At 35.5% G+C, this 22,742-nt stretch overlaps 1 protein-coding gene across 1 annotated transcript in view; it reads right to left on the reverse strand.

Moving 5' to 3' along the window:
- TPR (translocated promoter region, nuclear basket protein) overlaps nt 1-22,742 on the reverse strand; it is a 63,901-nt gene that overhangs the window by 7,557 nt on the left and 33,602 nt on the right. Inside the window, exons 31-47 of the mRNA XM_019976211.2 lie at nt 22,214-22,344; nt 20,614-20,824; nt 19,586-19,729; nt 19,030-19,228; nt 17,848-18,053; nt 17,610-17,671; nt 16,817-17,025; nt 13,809-14,081; nt 12,759-12,907; nt 12,028-12,111; nt 8,968-9,165; nt 8,063-8,194; nt 7,486-7,576; nt 5,817-6,001; nt 4,608-4,676; nt 4,401-4,495; nt 226-332 (exon numbers count right to left, since the gene is read on the reverse strand). Coding sequence (XP_019831770.2) covers nt 226-332; nt 4,401-4,495; nt 4,608-4,676; nt 5,817-6,001; nt 7,486-7,576; nt 8,063-8,194; nt 8,968-9,165; nt 12,028-12,111; nt 12,759-12,907; nt 13,809-14,081; nt 16,817-17,025; nt 17,610-17,671; nt 17,848-18,053; nt 19,030-19,228; nt 19,586-19,729; nt 20,614-20,824; nt 22,214-22,344 — 2,545 coding nt within the window. The remainder of the gene's footprint in view (nt 1-225; nt 333-4,400; nt 4,496-4,607; nt 4,677-5,816; nt 6,002-7,485; nt 7,577-8,062; nt 8,195-8,967; nt 9,166-12,027; nt 12,112-12,758; nt 12,908-13,808; nt 14,082-16,816; nt 17,026-17,609; nt 17,672-17,847; nt 18,054-19,029; nt 19,229-19,585; nt 19,730-20,613; nt 20,825-22,213; nt 22,345-22,742) is intronic.

Below are 22,742 nucleotides of genomic sequence, written 5' to 3' on the forward strand. Positions count from 1 at the left end.
ATGCCCAAAGAACTGAAAATTTTGTTCAGAACACATATCTAAGGCAGTGTTTTAATAAGTATTAAATATATTATACCCTTTTCTATTAATTAGGATAAGAATTATTTATATATACATATTTTTTAAATTAATACTTGTTCACTTAAAAAAAAAAATCATGTCAGAATGGTTTATTACCAAATACATGCAAATCCAAGAGAGCTAAGGTTTTATTTAGCTATTTACCTCCTTGAGAAGCAAGTTGGCCAAGATCAGAATGACTAGAACTTGTTTGTGGCATATCTTCAGGTGGCCCAAACCGGAATCTAGGAACACCAGCTACCTGTGGAGAACTAAATAGACAAAAACTAATTTAAGATGACCTTTAAAGTTACCTTGCTTAAACTGCAATGATGGAAAGAAAACAGGAAGAAGGAAGAATAAACAAAAACAAAGTAGGAAAACAGTTTGAAAATAAAACTGATAAAGAAATTCTCATATATGAAAATATTTTCAAAATGTCAATTGTCAAGATCTTAGCAATAATATAAATCATGGGATTCATATTATGTGATTTATATAAACATGATTTATACAAAAAATAACTTCCAGCTCTCCTGACCTATGCCTCACATTTCTCAAATCTGCTAGAAATCGCTATGCAGATACATAAAAAGCAACATAAACTGAACATGAGATATAACAGAAAATGAGTAAAATCATGAAAAAAGTTTTGTCTCAGTTTTCAATGTTGGTCTAGAAATGATTTAATTATTAGCTGGCTAGAAATTTGTTTTCTCCCTGCCCTAATAACACTACCATTAAGCTTTCTGCCCATAATCCAGGATATAAAATAGTATTATCTCACTCTTTGCCCACTCCTTACCCTAACCTTCCCTGGCTAGCCAGCTATTGATGTTGTGGTTTATGGATTATACTCTTGAATCTATTTCCTGTTTCCATCATTGTTTTAGTTAAGGACAACCTCTATCAGGTAAAATTTTACATCTGTCTCCTTCTATTAAAAGGAACTTAAATTCCGAGCAGTTTTTTAGATGAGTGTTTCTGATTGGCTGACTAGACTTCAGACAACTAGGAAGTGGCAGTTTTTATTTCAAACCAGTCTGGAAAATCCCATGGACGGAGGAGCCTGGTGGGCTGCATTCCATGGGGTCGCTAAGAGTCAGACATGACTAAGCGACATACTGATGGCCAAGAGGCACATGAAAAGATGCTGCTGCTGCTGCTAAGTTGCTTCAATCGTGTCCGACTCTGTGCGACCCCATAGAAACAGGCTCCTCTGTCCCTGGGATTCTCCAGGAAAGAACACTGGGGTGGGTTGCCATTTCCTTCTCCAATCATGGAAGTGAAAAGTGAACGTGAAGTCGCTCTGTTGTGCCCGACTCTTAGCGACCCCATGGACTGCAGCCCACCAGGCTCCTCCGTCCAGGGGATTTTCCAGGCGAAGAGTACTGAAGTGGGTTGCCATTGCCTTCTCCTACCTGAGGTGAGTTGTGGTTAACTGAGCAACTTTAAAACTTGTTCTATGGCCATATATATTATCACATACCTTAGAAAATTAATCAGGTCCCATTTCTGAGCTCCCATTTCTGTAGAAACATTTTTTTTCTATTCTTCAAGTACATATCATGCAACAGATATTTCAGCCACAATTAAACATATACATTTCCACGTGAAAAGCCTTCTTATTGTTTAGAAGGAGTGGTACAGTACAAGAGTTAAAAATAGTTTCCAGAGCCAGACTGGTTTGAAATAAAAACTGCCACTTCCTAGTTGTCTGAGGTCTAGTCAATGTGTTAGCATCTCCATGTTTCCTTATCTGCCAATGAAATAACAGTATCTATTCTCATAGTTCAGTCACTCAGTCGTGTCTGATTCTTTGCGACTCCACGAACTCTAGCACGCCAGGCTTCCCTGTCCACTACCAACTCCAGCAGCTTGCTCAAACTCATGTCCATTGAGTCTGTGATGCCATTCAACCATCTCATCCTCTGTTATCACCTTCTCCTCCCGCCTTCAATCTTTCCTGGCATTAGGGTCTTTTCCAGTGAGTCAGTTCTTCACATCAGGTGGCCAAAGTATTGGAGTACTGGTAGTATTGGACTATACTTCAATACCAAAGTATTCCAATGAACATTCAGGACTGATTTCCTTTAGGATGGACTGGCTTGATCCCCCTGTCCAATGGACTCTCAAGAATCTTTTCCAACACCACAGTTCAAAAGCATCAGTTTTTCAGTGCTCAGCTTTTTTTATGGTCCAACTCTTATATCCATACATGACTACTGGAAAAACCATAGCCTTGACTAGACGGACCTTTGTTGGCAAAGTAAAGTCTCTGTTTTTTAATATGCTGTCTAGGCTGGTCATAGCTTTTCTTTCAAAGAGCAAGCATATTTAAATTTCATGGCTGTAGTCACCATCTGCAGTGATTTCAGAGCCCCAAAATATATAACAATGTTTCCATTGTTTCCCCATCTATTTGCCATGAAGTGATGGGACTGGATGCCATGATCTTAGTTTTCTGAATGTTGAGTTTTAAGTCAGCTTTCTCACTCTCTTCTTTATTTTCATCAAGAGAATCTTTAGTTCTTCACTTTCTGCCATAAGGGTGGCGTCATCTGCATATCTGAGGTTATTGCTATTTCTCCCGGCAATCTTGATTCCAGCTTGTGCTTCATCCAGCCTGGCATTTTGCATGATGTACTCTGCATATAAATTAAATAAGCAGGGTGACAATATACAGCCTTGACGTACTCCTTTCCCAATTTGGAACCAGTCTGCTGTTCCATGTCCAGTTCTGTTGCTTCTTGACCTGCATACAGATTTCTCAGGAGGCAGGTCAGGTGGTCTGGTATTCCCATCTCTTTCAGAATTTTCCATAGTTTGCTGTGATCCACACAGTCAAATGCTTTGGTGTAGTCAATAAAGCAGAAATAGATATTTTTCTGGAACTCTCTTTCTTTTTCTATGATCCAATGGATGTTGGCAATTTGATCTCTGGTTCCTCTGTCTTTTCTAAATCCAGCTTGAACATCTGGAAGTTCTCAGTTCACATACTACTGAAGCCTGGCTTGGAGAGTTTTGAGCATTACTTTGCAAGCATGTGAAATGAGTGCAATTGTGCGGTAGTATGAGCATTCTTTGGCATTGCCTTTCTTTGGGACTGGAATGAAAACTGACCTTTTCCAGTCCTGTGGTGACTGCTGAGTTTTCCAAATTTGCTGGCATATTGAATGCAGCACTTTCACAGCATATCTTTTAGGATCTGAAATAGCTCTACTGGAATTCCTTCACATCCACTAGCTTTGTTCGTAGTGATGCTTCCTAAGGCCCACTTGACTTCTCATCCAGGATGTCTGGCTCTAGGTGAGTGACCACAGAGGAATACACAGAACTATACAAAAAAAAAAAGATCTGAAAGACCCGATAACCACGATGGTGTGATCAGTCTCACAGTTATGAAGATTAAAATACTGATTCATGGGAATGCTCAGTAAGCTTCAGGTATTTTTTTTCAAGACTCAATTTAATGCTGTCCCCATTAAGTCCTCTGGTTCTTTTCCCCTATGTGTTGGTAAAAATCACTCCTTCATTTTTATAAACAAAGCTTCTTGCTCATTCCTCTATTCTAGAGTGTTAAGATTATCATTAGTTGTGCATAAGCTTAGCTTACACAATAGTATTATCCATTATGATGAGTATAATTATTAACACTTTCACCAACATCTGATATAAAGCATTTACTATGTGCAGGTAATATTATATAAATATGGTAACATAAATTCATTTAATTCTCACAATTTATGAGGTAAAGAAATATTGTGTTATTCTCATTAATAAAATGAAGATACTCAGGTACAGAGAATACACATAACTTGATATAGCAAGTAAGCAGTATAGCTAGGTTCCAAAGCCAGACATTCTAACTCTAAAGCCCATGCTCTTAACCACTGTATACTGCCTTTAAATTTTAAATTCCTGATGGAAGCAACTGTATTTCATTCTTCTCGATGTGATTTTCTCAAACACTACATCCTCAACCCTTCTACTCTCAAGTGCTTAGTACCCAGTATGAAAAGTGAAAGTGAAGTTGCTCAGTTGTGTCCAACTCTTTGCAACCCCATGGACTGTAGCCTACCAGGCTTCTCCCTCCATGGGATTCTCCAGGCAAGAGTATTGGAGTGGGTTGCCATTTCCTTCTCCAGGGGATCTTCCTGACCCAGGGATTGAACCCATGTCTCCCGCATTCCAGGCAGACACTTTAACCCCTGAGCCACCTAAAACCCCCGTATCCAGTATAGAACTTAACAAATAATGTATCCATCATCAAATGTAATCAAGTTAAGAGGGAAAGAGTTTTATTAGTCACAAAGTGTGGTTCTATCTCATTAACTTACTGAATTGCTTCAGCAAATCCATCAGTACGATGTGGCACCACAAGAGTTGGGGTACTTGGAACTGTTCTATCTTCATCATCAAAAAAATGCTGCTGCTAAAAAAGACAGAAAACAAGTACTTAGCAGGCATGATAGAAGCATCTGTATGGACAAGACAAATAATCGCTGAACAAATAAATCACCTTTACATGAGAGGTAGGTACTTACCATGCCACCTATTCCTGGAGTCAACTGAAGCCCACGTCCTACAGACTGCCTTCGGGTCATCTGAATTCTCTGTGTCAAGAAAGGAATTTCATTTAAGGAATTAGGCAATGAAAGAAACACCAAACGCTAACAGATACAGCTTACCAGGCTGGTAATAAAATAACTAAAATGTTAGCAGATTAATGTAATCATTGGAACCTTTCTTAAACTGCTACTAATCTTGTACCAGTATTAAAGAAGTCTATTTTGTAAACAGTGACATGTTTTTAATTATACAGACTATAATATTAACCAACAAATATTTTATTAACCAGTAGATAATATTAATCACTATGTAAAACCAAACTCTGGTCCTTGTTATTTGTTGATAACTAAGTTAGTTTCTATCTCTTTGATTTAACTGTTTGGATGTTGAAGCTGAATTATCCTTTAAAGTTCAAACAGTGGTACTGAATACTTGTAAACTGTTTCCAAATTTAGACAATTAAAAATTGATGGAGATGGAGATTGCAGGATCCATAAATAATCCTCTAAGACTTTATATTTTCAGAAAATGAGAAAATTTATCTTCACCAGTGGTACTTTGGTAAAATCTACCCTTGACAGTGTTTAGTATACTACAAAGACTCAAGCTACATGATTAATAGATCCTTTGTACTTTTCCAGCTGTTTCTTCAAGAGCTTCTGATAGAGATGTTCAACCCTACTACAAAGAGTGTCTCATGTAAAGGGTTATGCACACTATCATGAACTTGAACAGTGGGTATTAATATGTGTGATTCCAAAAAAAAAGAAGAAAAAAGATCTGTTAAGAACAGAAATGTATTTTAAAAATAATTCATGCACCTTGGAGAAAGAAACCTTCAAAACAAATGGGTCAGCTGCTGAAATATATTTTAATCAAAATCCAATAAAAATTTCTTTTTTAACCTGTAAAAACAGCAGACCCGTATTTTCTCTGCATATAATCATTCCAACTTATACAAGACTTCAGCAAGCCTTGCTTTTCCAAAGTTTCCGTCTGCCATATTTCAGGGAAAATAATTCAGAGATTAGTTTCAGCTCAAAAATTTTATAAAAATGTACCAAAACATTAAAAAGTTCACTTAATTCCTGGGGAAAAACAAAGTAATAGCTAATGGAAAGAAAGGGAGAAAAAACCAACATTTTTCAAAGTAAAATGTTCAAAGTGACTAGTACTTTTAATACCTGAACTGGCGGTCCCAGCTCCTGAGGTGGAGCATGAATGGTCAGTCTTGGGGGAAGTGGGTGTGGTGGGCGTCTTGGTGACTGAGGTGCTCGGGGGGTCTGTCTTTCAGATGCCGATGATGGCTGCTGTTCTCTAGATATCTCCTGGGAAAAAGAGGACTCTGCAGTACCAGTATTTCCTTCGCCTATAGGAAAAGAGAATTTTATTCTGAACTATTAAGTTTACAATAAGGTAATCTGGACAATCGCTAGAACTATAATTCTTACCACTATGAATGTTCACCTAACTAATATTTTCATAAAAAAATAGCGAGGTGTGGCAGACCCAGAGATAACAGGTATGCAATTAACAGCTGTACAGCCTTAAGCAAGTTCCTTCTATTTCTTTGGTTGGTTCATGAAACAAAAATATAACCCATAAGAAACATTTTTCTGAAGATTTCAAATAATGGACAGAAAGCATTTAGCTTAACACAAGATAAACATTTTAACACTTAGTACCTTTTAACACTTAACCTAGTTATATCACTTTGCTTCTGCTTTTCAGATTCTTCACTGGTAGTTAAAACCTGGTAAGCTTATTGTAAGAATTTCCCCAGTAAGTATTCAATGAGCATCTGTTATGCTTTGTATTAAGGAAAAAAGGTTATGAACACTCATGCTCACAAGACTTAGCTTTCAGTGATAATATTAGGCAAAAACTTTCCCTCTATAACCCAATTATGTGACACAAAAAAGGTATTTCTTAAATCCATAAAACGCTTTAAAGATGTAAATTATTACAATTAATCTCCTTAGCTCCTTATCTCCCTTAAAAAGCAATACTATTTTTCATTATATAGTTCAATATTCATTCTCTTAAAAAATTTAAAAGTTGAAAAGACTGCTTGCCTTTCCTTTCCTTAATTCAAATGAGTATACAATTTACATTTTTATACACAGGCCTACACAAAAACTCAGATATTCTGTTTTCCCACTAGTCTACACATATAAGGTTTTTTATTATATTACTACTGATTTTGGCTCAGTATTATCTGTTAAAATCAGAATATCAAAACCAGATGATCACAGAGTCTTCAAAAAACATTTAAAAATGATTCTAAAAGAAAATTATTTTCTATGAATTCTATAATTCTTTACTGCCTACAACTTTTAGCTGATTGCCAGGACTCATCTTTTCAACAATTAACAAAAAGCATGCTCTATTGATCAAAAAGTCTCTTATTTACCAGAAAACTGGACAATATTTTAAAACTGATACCCACAAATCTTGAAACATTGCAGCTTGACTAGACTGACCTCTCCTGGTTGTGAATTGCTATTACTATTATGAGAAGTCCTTGATTTAATTTCACACTTATGAGCAGAAGCAACACATGGCATTTATAATACTTTATAGATTTAAAAAGTCTGAATCTCACTGTATTCCAATGAGGTAGAAAAAAATAATATAATGACTACATTTTAGATGTAAACACAATAGACTTTATGAGAATAATATGACAAAGCAAGAACAAGAGCCAATCTTTCCCTTGCCAGTTTACTAAGTTTTACTACCTATGTGATAATTAAGTGGAATCTTAGTTTAGAAAATGTTAGGTTAAAATATTAAATTAAGTAAAATGTTAAAAGTGTTCAATAACAAAAGAAAAACTAAACAAAATCTCACCACTGTTTTGAGAATCAGCTGCTCTCTGATTACTTTCACCTCCACCCATACTTTCTTCTGTTTCTGTACCTGGATCAGTCCCATCACCACCCTGAAAACAAAATATGAATGCTAAATGCAAGTAAATCACGTGATTATCTTCAATAATTAACCAAACGACAGCTGCTGTTGCTGCTGCTAAGTCGCTTCAGTCGTGTCCGACTCTGTGCAACCCCAGAGATGGCAGCCCACCAGGCTCCCCCATCCCTGGGATTCTCCAGGCAAGAACACTGGAGTGGGTTGCCATTTCCTTCTCCAACGCATGAACGTGAAAAGTGAAAGTGAAGTCGCTCAGTCGTGTCCGACTCTTAGTGACCCCATGGAATGCAGCCTACTGGGCTCCTCCATCCATGAGGTTTTCTAGGCAAAAGTACTGGAGTGGGGTGCCATTGCCTTCTCCGCAAACGACAGCAGAAACAAACAAAAAATCCAAAGATAGGAAAAGTTGTAGTGTTCTGACAATACAGGATTTTTATACTCTTGGAAAGTACCAAGCAAGTTTCTGAAGACAATGACGGTCCAAATTCTGGCCCGTTACCTCAGCATCATCAGCCTCATATCCGTCATTGCCGTCCGCACTGCCGGTACCTTCGTTACTATCTTCACCCTCGTCTCCCATCCCTGTGTCATCTTCATCATCATCATCATCGTCTTCATCTTCTTCATAATCCTTGTAAAAAATCCCAAGTATAAATAAAGATACAAGATATGGTATACATGTTCTACACTATCTTGATACCATGATTAGAAATTTAAGTGACACCACACTGATGAGGATACAGGAGCCGTCCTGGAAGTTATATGGAATTCAGACTTCAGTGGCTTCAAGAATCAAAACTGTGATGCTTACTGGTATTAATATTGTTAACAGTCAACTCCGAGTTCTAACTGTCCATATGAGATCAATTCAAAGATTAAAAACTTCTAGGTGTCAAATGAATGTCAAGTGGTCCATTTTGATTCTAAATTTAAAATGTGGCATTGAATGAGAAAATGGTGAAATACTATAAGCTTTTAAATACTTAGTTTGATTAATAAAAGAATCAAAAAAGGAGAAGGTGTCAATACTAAACTAACACCCAAAACAAAATGCGAAGTTTTGCTTAAAAAATAATTATCTTCACACTTCAATTTCTTTTGAAAAGAACTATGAGGGTTCCACAAAATAAAAAACAATCCTTTTATTTTCAGAAACCATAGTGCTTACAGTTAAATCTAGTCACTTATCAGTGAGATTTAAGATTAATTAATCTAACAAATCCTAAAGGACTTAGTAATCATTAAAACAAATGAGACTTTCCATCACTTGCTCCATGCAAATTTCACTACCAAATGTTAAGTTCAGAACTAATCAGGATAAAAGAAAAGCAAAACAATCTACTTAAAGTGACAGGGAATCAGAATTTCAGTTTAAAACAATAAATGATTTCAAATCAAATTCACCTCATGTTCCCCATCATTTTCATCCTCCTCCTCCTCTTCATCATCACTGTCAATTACAATGACATCATCTCCTTTGCCCTGACCATCTTGGGATGAAGCTGTTTGTTGATCTGACTGAAGAGGCCCAAGGTCTATTTGTAGAGATTGAGAGGTTTCTTCACTGTCTTCCATTGGCGTATAATCTCCCTGGGTGACTCCCTTTAAAAGTAAAAAAAATAAATGAATAAAGAATAGTCAATTATACTTAAAACTATCAGTGACATACTGTAGATATAAGTAAAGGCTAAAGAATACTAATGGGCTATGAGAATTTTATTTTAAAAAATGTTGTTTTCAAAAGCAGAATTAATTCAAAATAAATGTTTTGGGTCTCTTTACTATCTTATTATAGAAAAATTATTCTAAATCCCACTTGGTAATACTTCAATAAAAAAGATAGACCACACACACACACAGAGAGACACGTGTATATGTCAAAGGTACCAGGGTGGTACTGTAGATGAATGTTGTCCATCAGAAATATAATGTGAGCCACAATACATTTCACATGTATAATTTAAAAAATTTTAGCAGTCACATAAAAAAACAAGTGAAATCAATTTTTAATAACAATCTTAATATAGCCAAAAATCATTTCAGTGTGGAATCAATATAAGAATTATTCATCCTATCTTTTAAAATTTGTAATATGTCTACAAAATCCAATGTATATTTCATATTTAAGAATATCTCACTTTGGGCTTGTTGCATTTCAAGTGCTCAACAGCCAACACAGTGAGTTAACAGTGCAAACCAAAATCAGAAAAAAGAATATCCATGGAACTGCAACATGTAATTAAAAAAAAAAGACAAAAAATGTTCCCCAAACCAGAAACCATCTGTAAAACACACTAAATAAGACAAACTATTACAATTATCTTTTTACAAACACTTCTCCCCCTTTCTAAACACCCTATCTCAAGTCTTCAAACCACATTAAAGATATACCAGTATTTCCTTAATCTAACAATTTCATATTTTTAGCTACTGAAATAAACCATAATTTAACTTTATTTTTGATATTTCTTACAAAAAAGTGTTTACTTTTTAGTTCAGTACTCAGCAAAATCTTTTTTTTTTGGGGGGGGGGGGGCGGCGGGCTGTGCCACATGGCATGTGGAACCTTAGTTCCCTGACCAGGGACAGAATACACACCCTCTGCAGTAGAAGCGCAGAGCCCTAACCACTGAATCACCAGGGAGTTCCAAAATCTCCTTCTGGTATACAAGGCAGAAACAATGCCTTATGAACTAATCATTCATAAGGATGTTTACTGTAATGGAAAAAATGAGTAAGTCATGGTATAATTAAAAATGTAACTCAAACTGACATGCTTATTTCAAGAAAAACAACACTTACAAAGAACATCTGCTTCACTGTCAGAAAATTAGAAAAATGAACTGTTACATATTCACACACTGAGTAGACAGTGCTAGAAGGCAGAATGCAAAGTCCAATGGCACTTCTGAGTCACAGACAATTTTGTCAATCTCAAAAGTAAATGCTTTGTACAAAATATTTTAGTATAATTTAACCAAGTCTGGCAATAACACCGAAATTTACATCTTATTTCAAAATTGTTATGATCTTCAGGTATAACCCTCTCCGAAAGATACATGAAACTGATGCCATTTAGAATATTACCTATTCATCTTGGAGGTTTAATTTTCTGTTCGTAGTCAAGGAAATCTGAAAAAATTACCTTAGAAAATTAATGCATCTACGAAACCAGTATGTACCTGCAATCTGTGGTTACTTGTGATTAGCCTGAAACAGTTTCTTTATTTTATACAGATAAAATAATTTTAGAATAAAGTGATCCTAAAACTTTACCCAGAGAAGAAAGTATTGTTTCAAGCTTAACAAGACAAATGAAAAACAGACAACCTGAGATTAAATTGTAGCTCCAATGCTATGAGAACCTGGGTACATGACTTAGCTAGGCATTGATTTCTTCACCTATAAAACAGGGTTGTGACCAGATCTGTTATGAGGATTAAATTATTTAATAAATGCAAATATTTTAACTACACTTGGCATATAATGATGAATTGTGTTAACTAATGTTATAATATTACAAATAAATTACTATAAATTGACTTCCCAGGTGGTACAATGGTAAAGAATCTGCCTGCTGATGCAGGAGTTGCCAGAGTCAAAGTTGTGATCCCTAGGTTGGGAAGATCCCCTGCAGAAGGAAATGGTAACCCACTCCAGTATTCTTGCCTGGAAAATTCCGTGGACAAAGGAGCCTTGGAGGCTACAGTCCATGGGGTTGAAAGAGTCGAATACGACTGAGCAACTGAGTACGTGCACATGCGTGCACACACGCTATAAATTATGAATTCTCAGTTTGTAGGGCAGGGGAATGGAAGAAAAGCATTAATCTGAGTGCCTAATATATGGCAGGTACTATTTTGGGTACTCTACAAGACTAAAAGTTATTCCAACAGATGAGAAAGTTGAAGCTTAAAGAGAATTAACATCTTGCTTATAGTCATACAGCTTCTAAGTGGTAAAGTAATGAACAAAAGCTAAAGTTTATATCTTCAGAGTCTATGCATTTCCACTAGTCAGGTTGTTTCTGGAGAAGCCTCAATGAGAGTTCAAAAGATGAAGATGTATACAAATGCATTTCCTTTCAGATATTATTTTAATTTAGTAAGGGAAGCAATAGAGGGGAGCAACTGAGGACCAACAAACAGGCACTATGGATAAATGCAAGACTCAACCAGCTCGTCCTTTCAAATACATAAGAGTGGATAATCTTTACTTGTGACAACTCTTAGCTTAGAAAGTTTGTGCCTTCTATAAAGAAAAACATTTCTTTAATAAAATTTAGAAGGCAGGACACTAATCAGAAGTAAAACAAAGTAGAAATTGTATTGGCAATTCTAATAATATTTTGTTAAATATAAAAGAAGTATATTGAAAATAGAAGTCCAAACAATATTTCAATTTGTCAAAGCTCATTTCATTCAAGCAATCATTTGTTTACCTTACTTTCCGTATTTTACTTACTTCTCCAATGGAATCTTGAGAATCCTGGGTGTATACTTGAGTCTCTACCTCTCCATCAGTACTTTCTTCTGCCATAACTTCCTCCTGCATCAGGACATATAAGTGTGTGAATCGTATCAATTCACTAGATGAAGCAACACTTGTTCAGCTAGGTCTCCCAATAAAACAAAACTCAAATCTGTAATTTTATGAAACAATACATCAGAAATTTTCACTTATATTTACTTTTAAAAACATTCTTCTTTGGTATATACAAAATAAGGTTAATGAACATTAACTAAATACATGCCAGTGAAACACATTTAGTAGTCTCAATGCTTGCAAGAAAACAATTCATTACAACTTATCCTAAACAAAATAAAATGAAGGAAAACCATTTTGGTCAACCAGAGGGAAAAAATGGCAGGTACCAGTTTAAAACACCCATGAGGCTATAAACTTCCTTATTCTTTGAATTTTAAAAAAAGGCTGAAATGGAGTTCATTCTATGTTTCTATAACTGTTTTTAAAATGGAAATTGGAAATTCAATAAAACATATGAAAAGAATATACAACAGTATTGGCAACGTTACATAATAGTACCAGGGCTGTCAGTGGAAACGTTGCTACTAACAGCAGTATTTTCTGGATTTTGACCCCCCAAACCTCCATTCACTTAATAATGCTGTAACTGAAAGAGTATCTTGTTTCTATTGGTAGAAGTAAAAATAAACAGAAAGACCTTTACATACCTCAGTTCCTACAGGTATAACACTTTTCAGCTTCTTTGGAAGAGGCATTTCCACTGTATCCTCAGAAATCTGGTCTGATGCTTCCATGGTGCTATCTTCTTCCTCTTCACGTGTACGCTTTGGCAAAGACGAACTTGGGGTAGCTGAAACTGTGAAATTATGTAACTTAAATCTTGAATTACAGCATGATAACAGCTCAATTTAGAGTTAATCTGAAAACATCTTGATCATTTAACTAAAAAACAAAAACCACAGTAAACATTGGATAGAACAACAAAATCTGTTCCTGCCAATTTATATGTAAACAAAGAGAAATTTTTTTGGTCTTTGTAAACAAAGATAAATTTATGTTCTGAATCAATGGTCTCATACTATCAACTTAACTTTTGGTTAATAAAGCCAATCAACATTTACAGTAATACATCTAAATCACTGTGACTGTATTACTATAAAATTGCTACTCACAAAGGTTATATAGGGCCTTCTTATAATTTATAAATCTAAAGACTCCTTGGACAAATAAAAACTTCCTTATATGTTTAAGATTTGAAAATTCTTACATGATCTTTTTTTAGGCATCTTTTAGTTCTCAGGACTTGTACTGAGTTATATTTGACCCCTGAACAATTTAGGGAGGGGCACTGTCCTTCCAAATTTGCCATTCCTTGAATCTGCAGATCCAAGCAACTGAGGATGTGCAGTTGCTGTGATGTTCTGAAACACCACACTACTGAAAAAATCCACATGTAAGTGGACCAAGCAGTTCAAATCTGTGTTGTTCGAGGGTCAACTGTAAATATTACATGTTATGGGTTGTACCACCTTTAAAATCAGTGATGAAATAATTGGAAAGGAAGAAAGATCTTAATGACAAAAATCAGTGACCTAAATTAGAATTCAGCAGTAAACATAAAATGTTAGGATTACAATCATCTCCTTTAATACCCTATAGAAAACAAGTATGTAGAAAGAATATTCAGGATATATAATATACTCAAGGAACTGTAAATGCACAGGTCTACTCTAACTTCATTTTAAAATTAGTCTTACCAGTGCCAAATACTGCTGTGGAAGTAGAAGGCCGCTCAACTGGTGAACTCTGAACCACCTCCACTATGTTTGGGGATAGTTCTTGATTTGTAGGCTCAATCTGAGGATGACTCTGTTGAGTAGGCTGCACAAAAGCCGTAGCCTGTGTTTGTTGCTGAACAGTTAAAATGGGTTGAGGGATAGAAGGCTGGACATTAGGACTGGTAGAACGAACAGATCCACTTGTGCTTCCGAAAACTGGAACATGTTCCACAGGCCCTTCTGACTGCATGGCTGAAAAACAATTAGAACATCTAATGCATTAAGGTTTCTATTCTTACCAAAGTTGGAATTACCCTTCCCTATTCTAGACCTAACAGAAGCAGAAGATATTAAGAAGAGGTGGCAAGAATACACAGAAGAACTGTACAAAAAAGAGCTTCACGACTCAGATAATCACGATGGTGTGATCACCCACCTAGAGCCAGACATCCTGGAATGTGAAGTCAAGTGGGGCTTAGAAAGCATCACTACGAACAAAGCTAGTGGAGGTGATGGAATTCCAGTTGAGCTATTTCAAATCTTGAAAGATGATGCTGTGAAAGTGCTGCACTCAATATGCCAGCAAATTTGGAAAACTCAGCAGTGGACACAGGACTGGAAAAGGTCAGTTTTCATTCCAATCCCAAAGAAAGGCAATGCCAAAGAATGCTCAAACTACTGCACAATTGCACTCATCTCACATGCTAGTAAAATAATGCTCAAAATTCTCCAAGCCAGGCTTCAGCAGTACCTGAATTGTGAACTTCTAGATGTTCAAGCTGGTTTTAGGAAAGGCAGAGGAACCAGAGATCAAATTGCCAACATCCACTGGATCATGGAAAAAACAAGAGAGTTCCAGAAAAGCATCTATTTCTGCTTTATTGACTATGCCAAAGCCTTTGACTGTGTGGATCACAATAAACTGCGGAAAATTCTGAAAGAGATGGGAATACCAGACCACCTGACCTGCCTCTTGAGAAACCTATACGCAGGTCAGGACGCAAGTTAGAACTGTACATGGAACAACACACTGGTTCCAAATAGGAAAAGGAGTACGTCAAGGCTATGTATTGTCACCCTGCTTATTTAACTACTATGCAGAGTACATCATGAGAAACGCTGGGCTGGAAGAAGCACAAGCTGGAATCAAGACTGCGGGGATGTTACCTGTAACAGATTCAGCTGAACTGAATCAATAACCTCAGATATGCAGATGACACCACCCTTATGGCAGAAAGTGAAGAGGAACTAAAAAGCCTCTTGATGAAAGTGAAAGAGGAGAGTGAAAAAGTTGGCTTAAAGCTCAACATTCAGAAAACGAAGATCATGGCATCTGGTCCCATTACTTCATGGGAAATAGATGGGGAAACAGTGGAAACAGTGTCAGACTTTATTTTTCTGGGCTCCAAAAATCACTGCAGATGGTGACTGCAGCCATGAAATTAAAAGACGCTTACTCCTTGGAAGGAAAGTTATGACCAACCTAGATAGTATATTGAAAAGCAGAGATATTACTTTGCCAACAAAGGTCCATCTAGTCAAGGTTATGGTTTTTCCAGTGGTCATGTATGGATGTGAGAGTTGGACTATGAAGAAAGCTGAGCACTGAAGTATTGATGCTTTTGAACTGTGGTGTTGGAGAAGACTCTTGAGAGTCCCTTGGACTGCAAGGAGATCCAACCAGTCCATTCTAAAGGAGATCACTCCTGGGTGTTCACTGGAAGGACTGATGCTGAAGCTGAAACTCCAATACTTTGGCCACCTCATGCGAAGAGTTGACTCACTGGAAAAGACCCTGATGCTGGGAGGGATTGGGGGCAGGAGGAAAAGGGGACGACAGGATGAGATGGCTGGATGGCATCAATGACTCGATGGACATGAGTCTGAGTGAACTCCGGGAGTTGGTGATGGACAGGGAGGCCTGGCGTGCTGTGATTCATGGGGTCGCAAAGAGTCGGATATGAGTGAGCGACTGAACTGAACTGAGCTGAATCTGTTACACGTGACATTGTGCATAGTTATTTGTGTACATACCTCTCATCACACATTAGATAAAAACACTGAGGGTAAAAGAAATGTATTATGCATCTTTGTATTGCCTGTGTGACAGATACGGTAGTGTGCAGTAAACTGTCGGTTGAATTAAATAAATACCTGAAACTGTTTTTGCATCCACTGTTCTTTTCAAATGATGACCAAATAAAATGATATAAAGAGACTTATGTATCATTTTGCTTTCAATTGATTATAAAATAACCATTAAGTTTAAGTGGTAATATATCTCATAATCATTTTACTGAATGTAGTTCAAATGAAATAGTCTGTCCTTTCATAGCACATATAATTTTATGTAGTTTTAAACATAAATAATTTACTGAATTCTAAAATTTGTTAAGAACCTATGGGAATTATATTTAGTAAAGTTTTACGGACACCTATCTTGAGATTAGGTAAAGGAATTAAAACAATGAAAAAGAAAATTCCTATGCTTGAGAAGCTCAATCAAGTGGAATTAAAAAAAACATATTCAACTGAATAAAATGTGGTTAATTGCTGTAATGACTAAGAAAGTGACATGGGAACAAAGTGGAGAAAAAAATGAAAAGATCAGATAGCTTTAGTGAAGAAGTGATGTTTAGGATGAATCACTGATTTAATATGGTTTTCTAAGTGGATTTCATATCATCTTTCTTAGCCAATAGAGGTGAAAAACATGGTCCTGAAAAAGATGACATATATTCATAGGGTGTATTTCCCTCTTTCTTTAGCTTGAAAACAAAACAAAGCAAAAATGATGGAGGGAGGAAATATGCTACATTAACAAATAACCCAGGAGGCACGCACCTGAAATACTAACTGCCCGCTTTTACTATGATGTCTGACGTTGGCTTTAGTGGAAGTCTCATTTATCCTTGAAATTACACTCATCTTCTCATAATAAATCTAAGAAAACTGTCGGTTCAATCAGATGTTATTATTTTACTTACCTTCCTGTGACTCCACTTGTGTAGTGGGCATCACTGTGGCTGTTGGGGTAGTAGTAGGATTTGTAACAGTTGCAGGTGTAACCATTGGGCGGATACTAGCTCTGGGTGTTGACTTATTCCCAGCCATAGCTGCAGCTGTCACTTTACTTGGCGTAGATACAACAGGGGTTGGCTTGATATTGGCTGTTGGTGGGTCTGACATGCTGGCACTTATAGAAAGAAAAATGTGAAAATAATAATTCACAAAAAGTACTACAAACATTCCTTATAAAGTACAAATACTCCAAAGAAAGTAAAGCACATACGCTTACTGAAGTGAATGTCCAGTAATTATTACCTTAATACACATTCAAACTGTTTTCCTAACACTGCTTTGAGTAGATTTTTGGCAGATTAGGAAAAAATTAAAGGCAGTAAATACTATTGTTCAGTCGCTCAGTCGTGTCAGACTGTTTGCGACCCCATGGACTGTAGAACGTCAGGCTTACTTAGACAGTAAGTACAATTTTATATTTTTTTGTTCACTAAATATTACGAAACTCTTATTGAAGAAGTTCTGAATTTAAGCATTAGAAACTGTGCAGGAAATACTCTACAGTGGTGCATCCTGACAAGGCAGAATGTATTAACTGTTGATTACTGAACCTCAGTCTCACCTTAGCCTCTTGCTCTTCAACTATATAACTTTATAACGTAAACTTTATTTCTCCCCAAAGATCACTAGGTCCTCCCTGTATTTTAAAAGAAAAGCAGGAAACAGACTGTAAACAGACTGCCAAAGAACAAAACTCACATTCCTCTTTCACCAGAAGCTGGAGTTGTTTTCAACGTGATCTGTCTCTGCTGTTCTGGGACCTATAGAAAGAAAACTATGGATTATTGTGCCGGTCCTACAAGAGTCCACCCAACAATGCCATCAAAATATTTTCGTGTTAATTCTCTCAGACAGAGGCTCCTAAATCACCAGACATCTTCAAGCAAAATGTACAGAGAAAAAATGATTTGCCATTTAAACAGAACTGGCTGATTACCTTATTGGTAGGTTCCTGAGGCTCGTCTCTCTGCTCAAGGTGTCTCTCTTGATGTTCCCTGAGTTCTCTCTCCAAGCGACTAATTCGACCTTCGTACTGGGATTTAAGAGCAGTCATACGAACATCCAGTTCATCTTTCTGCTGATCTAAGGCTCCATTCCTTTGTTTAAGCTCTTCATTTTCCTTAGTTAGCTGATCTTTTACACCTAAAGAAGTAACCACATCATTCTATCAATATCATAATCAAACACTGGAAACAAAAAAAATTATGTGCTTGATGAGTACGCAAAGGCTATATTGGATTCTATTCCTGAACTTTAACATCTCCAATAATTCTGATATACTCTACATTTCAATAAACAAGGTTTTAAACATGTATTTATTACTCCAATATAAAATATACTCCAAAATAAAAAAGACTCAGCTTTTTCTAACCAAGATCTCAAAAAAGATAAAGGATCTACCATAAACTAGTCAGCAGGAGCCCTTTTATATGGCCTTTAAATATTTTTAATATATGAGAGATTATAAAATTTTCATTTCATATAATTTACAGCAGATACTCAAGGATAATTAAGCAACTTCATTTTTTTTTAAATGAAATAAGTTGCCAGGGACACTATCTTAGAGATCCATTTAAATAACTGCTCATAAGAAAATTCAACCTACTTGGCATTTTATTTACCTACTAGCAGACTGGTAAGCAAGGTGCAGTAAGGCCCTGAGGGTTGTAGCACTGGGATCCTCATACAGCTGACATGATGTTCTCCCTGAAGGCCTAATGGGGCCCGCTGTGAGTGAGGCACAGAAAACTCGCTGAGCTAACGTCCAATGCTGCCTAGAATTTACAGAAGGCCTCTGGACAGTATACTATGGACCCAAAGGGTTACCATCAGAAGGCGGTAATAGTTACACACTAAAGCAGAAGGACAGCTGTACTCCCTATCCACTATCAGTTAACAATTAAGAAAGAAATCATAAATTAAGGACATCCTTATTACTTGAAAATTAAAACTGCTGTAATTTGAATCCAATTAAATAAACCTAATACCTAAAGTATGCAAACACATAGACAGAAGTCATTTAGTATTATTTACTTTTCTTTCCCATTTAATTCTAACCCTGTATCAAATAACCAACTTTCACCATCAAATTCGAATCATAAAGCATACAGAAACTTACCAGCTAAATGTGCAATTTTTGATTTTGCTGCTACAATGGCCTTTCTTGTTTTTTCTTCCTTTTCAGTTATCTGCTGTCGGAGTTGCTCTTCCTGTGTGGTTCTATCTTGAAGGTCCTGACGAAGTCGTGCAAGTTCAGATTGAAGCTCCAGAGTCTGTTCCTGGAGACTTCTTGCTTCTATCTCTTTCTCAGATAAAGTCTTTTTTAAAGGAAGACAAAGTATTAACCATGTAATTCAGCCAAATCAATATAACTACATCCCCTACAGACTTAAAGCATAAAACTTATTAATTTGTTTAGATTAAATGAAAGTATAAATATAAAATGGTAATCAAGTTAAGTGGACACTTGCAAGATGATTAGGTATTATCTGCATACATAAGTCATTCAAAAAAAATTATATATTTCCATATAAAAAGAGAAAGTATCAGTGTTTAACCCATTTTTCTTTTTTCAAAATTCCTTTATGACTGAATTATATTCCATTGTATTTTTCTAGCTTTTCAACAAGGAAACAATTATGAACATACACCTTTCACTTCTCTTCCACTCATACCTTCTGCAGGTTCTCCACTTGATTCTCGAGTGACTTTGACTTGGTTTCAGCTTGGCTTAGGGTCTCTTTGAGCTCCTGCATTTCCTGGACTGAGACGTGCTGTTCCTGATGGTCTCCAGAAGACTGAGCTGAGGTCTCCATGACCTAAGATGACAAACAGTAATAATACACTTGAACATTTATATTCAGTAATTTTGCAAATTCATCTAAGAAAATAGTAAGTATATAAAGAAACTTATCTTTAAGGGTATTCATAAATAAATCTATAAAACAACTTTAATGTCCAAGAGTAAGCTATTAGTTACATAGGTTAGGGCTTTCCATACTACTGGGTATTAACCAGCTAATCAAAATGATGATGCACTGTTTAACACAAAATTATCCAGAAGGAAAGCATATTAAAGTATTAACAGTGGTTAACTGAGGGGTAAGAATTTTGAAATTTTTTCTTCATATATTTTCTAGTCTAACAGGTGCTATCTTGTTGACTTGATACAATCAAATCAACATACAAGTTCTTTACCACTGGTAATCAAAAATAAAAATCAAGTCTAAAGTAAAACAAAGATTTAAAAATTCTTTTTGGTAGATGGTTAACATAGAATACTTATTTAAAATAACACAACCTAATCAATTACAAGAAACTAGCACTTTTTGATACATATCATTTTAATCAGTTAAATGAGTTCTTTAATGAGTTACAAGAAAATAGTTTTGAAAAGGAACAATATTTGAAATTGGGAAACTACATAAAAATGCCTAGAAGTAACTACTATTTCTTTATGAATTTATAGTTCATTTTAGGACATACTAAGAGCTAATCTTAAACTAAATAAAGTATTGCATATATGATTAAAAACCAATAACTAAATATTATGAATAAGGTTTTTGTAAGACTCATCCAAATATGCAAATCCATGTATCTAAATATATACAAAACTGTGTATAAATTGTATAGACCAAAACTGTGTATATCAAAAAATTATATATATAAAGAATATATAAAAAGAAAACCACTTCAAAAATACCTTATCTTGTTGTGCTTTAAGTTCTTCATATTGAGTCTTGTACCTACGTCCAATTTTCTTGACTTGAGTAATAGTTTTAACCTTTTCTTGAATATCAATTATTTTGGCATCTAACTCCTTCTGGATATTTTCCTTTTCTGTTCTTACTTTATTTAAATCTTCCTTTAGACTCTGGATTAAGTTCTGGTTGTTAGTCAAAGATGCATTTGATCTAAGCAAAAGAGATGGGATAAAAGAGAAAGACTAAATACTTGAGACTTTTCCAATTTTAAAACCTTTTAAGTTATATTTTTATTGTGTTGCTTTAGTGTGTGTTTTATTTAGAAAACTCTAAGAAAAGCACACACACACACATCCTTCAAAAGAGAAATCCTTAACTTGTGAACCTGTGGTACTTTAGAAAAATGTGACTGACTTATTACATGCCATATATACCCATTTTAGAGATGAGAAAAACTGAGCTATAAGTTGTTAAGTAACATGCACACTTTTACTCTGCATGGTACCCAGAGTGTAATCCACATCTGCCTGATCGCAAAATCTACATTAAGCACATGAGGTTTTGTAGGCCACATACAATGTTTGCTGTGTGTTCCTCTTCTTTTTTACGACACTTAAAAAAAAATGTAAAAGTCATTCTTAGCTTCCAGGTTGTACAAAAAAAGACCTGTGGGTTATAGTCTGCCAACTCCTGTATTTTAATCATGAAATGAACGTGAAATCAGATGACCTGAGTTAAGAGCATGTTGTTAATCGTTACTAACCTTAGAAGTAAGCCTGGGTACCTTTCTGAATCTTAGCCTCCTGATCTTTAAAATTAAGTAATATCTCTCCCACTTAAAATGCCAGACTATTGTTATGAAAAAAAAAAAGAGAATAAACTTGACAAAAATTTGTAAGCTGTCAAGTATCACATAAACAGGGGCTAAGATAGGGACAAAGGACATTAAAGCTTACAAGAGGTAAACCAGAAACATTAACTCTAATATTACATTTATCTTTAAAAGGCAATATACTTCACTATAAGTTCATTTAAGAACTTTCTTTAGGAACTTCCCTGGTGGTCCAGTGGTGAAGAATATGCATCTAAAGTGGGGGACATGGGTTTGATCCCTGGTTGGGCAACTAAGCCAAATTAGAGAAGCCTGCAAAACACAACTACTGAGCTTGTGCTCCCCAACAGGCCTCTGCATGCTGAAACAAAGACTCAGTGCAGCAAAAAAAAAAAAAGAGAGAGAAAAACACTTCTTTATGAAAACTTTCAAAATAGATTCATGAATATATGTTAATCAAAAGAAAAAAGAAAAATCTACTTGCAAAAGTTAATTTGACTATTTAAAAAAATGGTCTGCTTTAGATTCATACCAACTATGTAGTTTAAAAAGTAATCAAGTATGGAGAAATAATTCATATATGAAGGCATAAAACTAAATGACAGCTTGGTTGTTTTTATAAAGCAATAAAAGGAAAGATACATATAAGAGCTCCAGCACTTTCCATCCTCTTTAAAGTCAGGAAGCACTTAGGGCATCACATAAAAATAGAAACAAACTTTAAGATTGTCCAAGTACTGTATACAACTTGAGATTATTCCATATACCTTGCAATTTCAGCTTTAAGTCTTCCAAGTTCTTCAGTCAATTGCTGAATACGCTTAGTGTGAACTTCCTTTTCAGAAAGCAGCTTACGATATTCTTCTGTATCTGGATCTTTCTGTTGATTCACTAGATGCTAGAATAGGAACAATGCATTAACACGATTTTATGAAACTAATGTGCTATATTAAAATATCAGAGTATCTAATTATGTTTATATTAGATGCTTGCATACATAGTGATCAATCATCAAATTACAAGAAAATAAAATCAAAGCTTTAGTTCCTTTGTTTAGCTAAGAGGTTTAGCCAAAATGAAAGGGGAAAACAAAGTAAATGTCATTCACTATTCATTATTTTTCACAGTTGCAAAGGAACATTTTAGAATAGTTACAGTAGAGTCAAATAAAGGGATCCAAAGAATCTATAAGCTTTTAACATTAAATACCCAATTTCATTAAAGTGACATATATAGGGAAAAAAAGTTCATCATGCATTACAAACAAAACAAGAAAATGAAAATAATCCTAAATGC

Source organism: Bos indicus, chromosome 16 (genome assembly GCF_029378745.1).
Source record: "Bos indicus isolate NIAB-ARS_2022 breed Sahiwal x Tharparkar chromosome 16, NIAB-ARS_B.indTharparkar_mat_pri_1.0, whole genome shotgun sequence".
NCBI classification, from domain to species: domain Eukaryota; kingdom Metazoa; phylum Chordata; class Mammalia; order Artiodactyla; family Bovidae; genus Bos; species Bos indicus.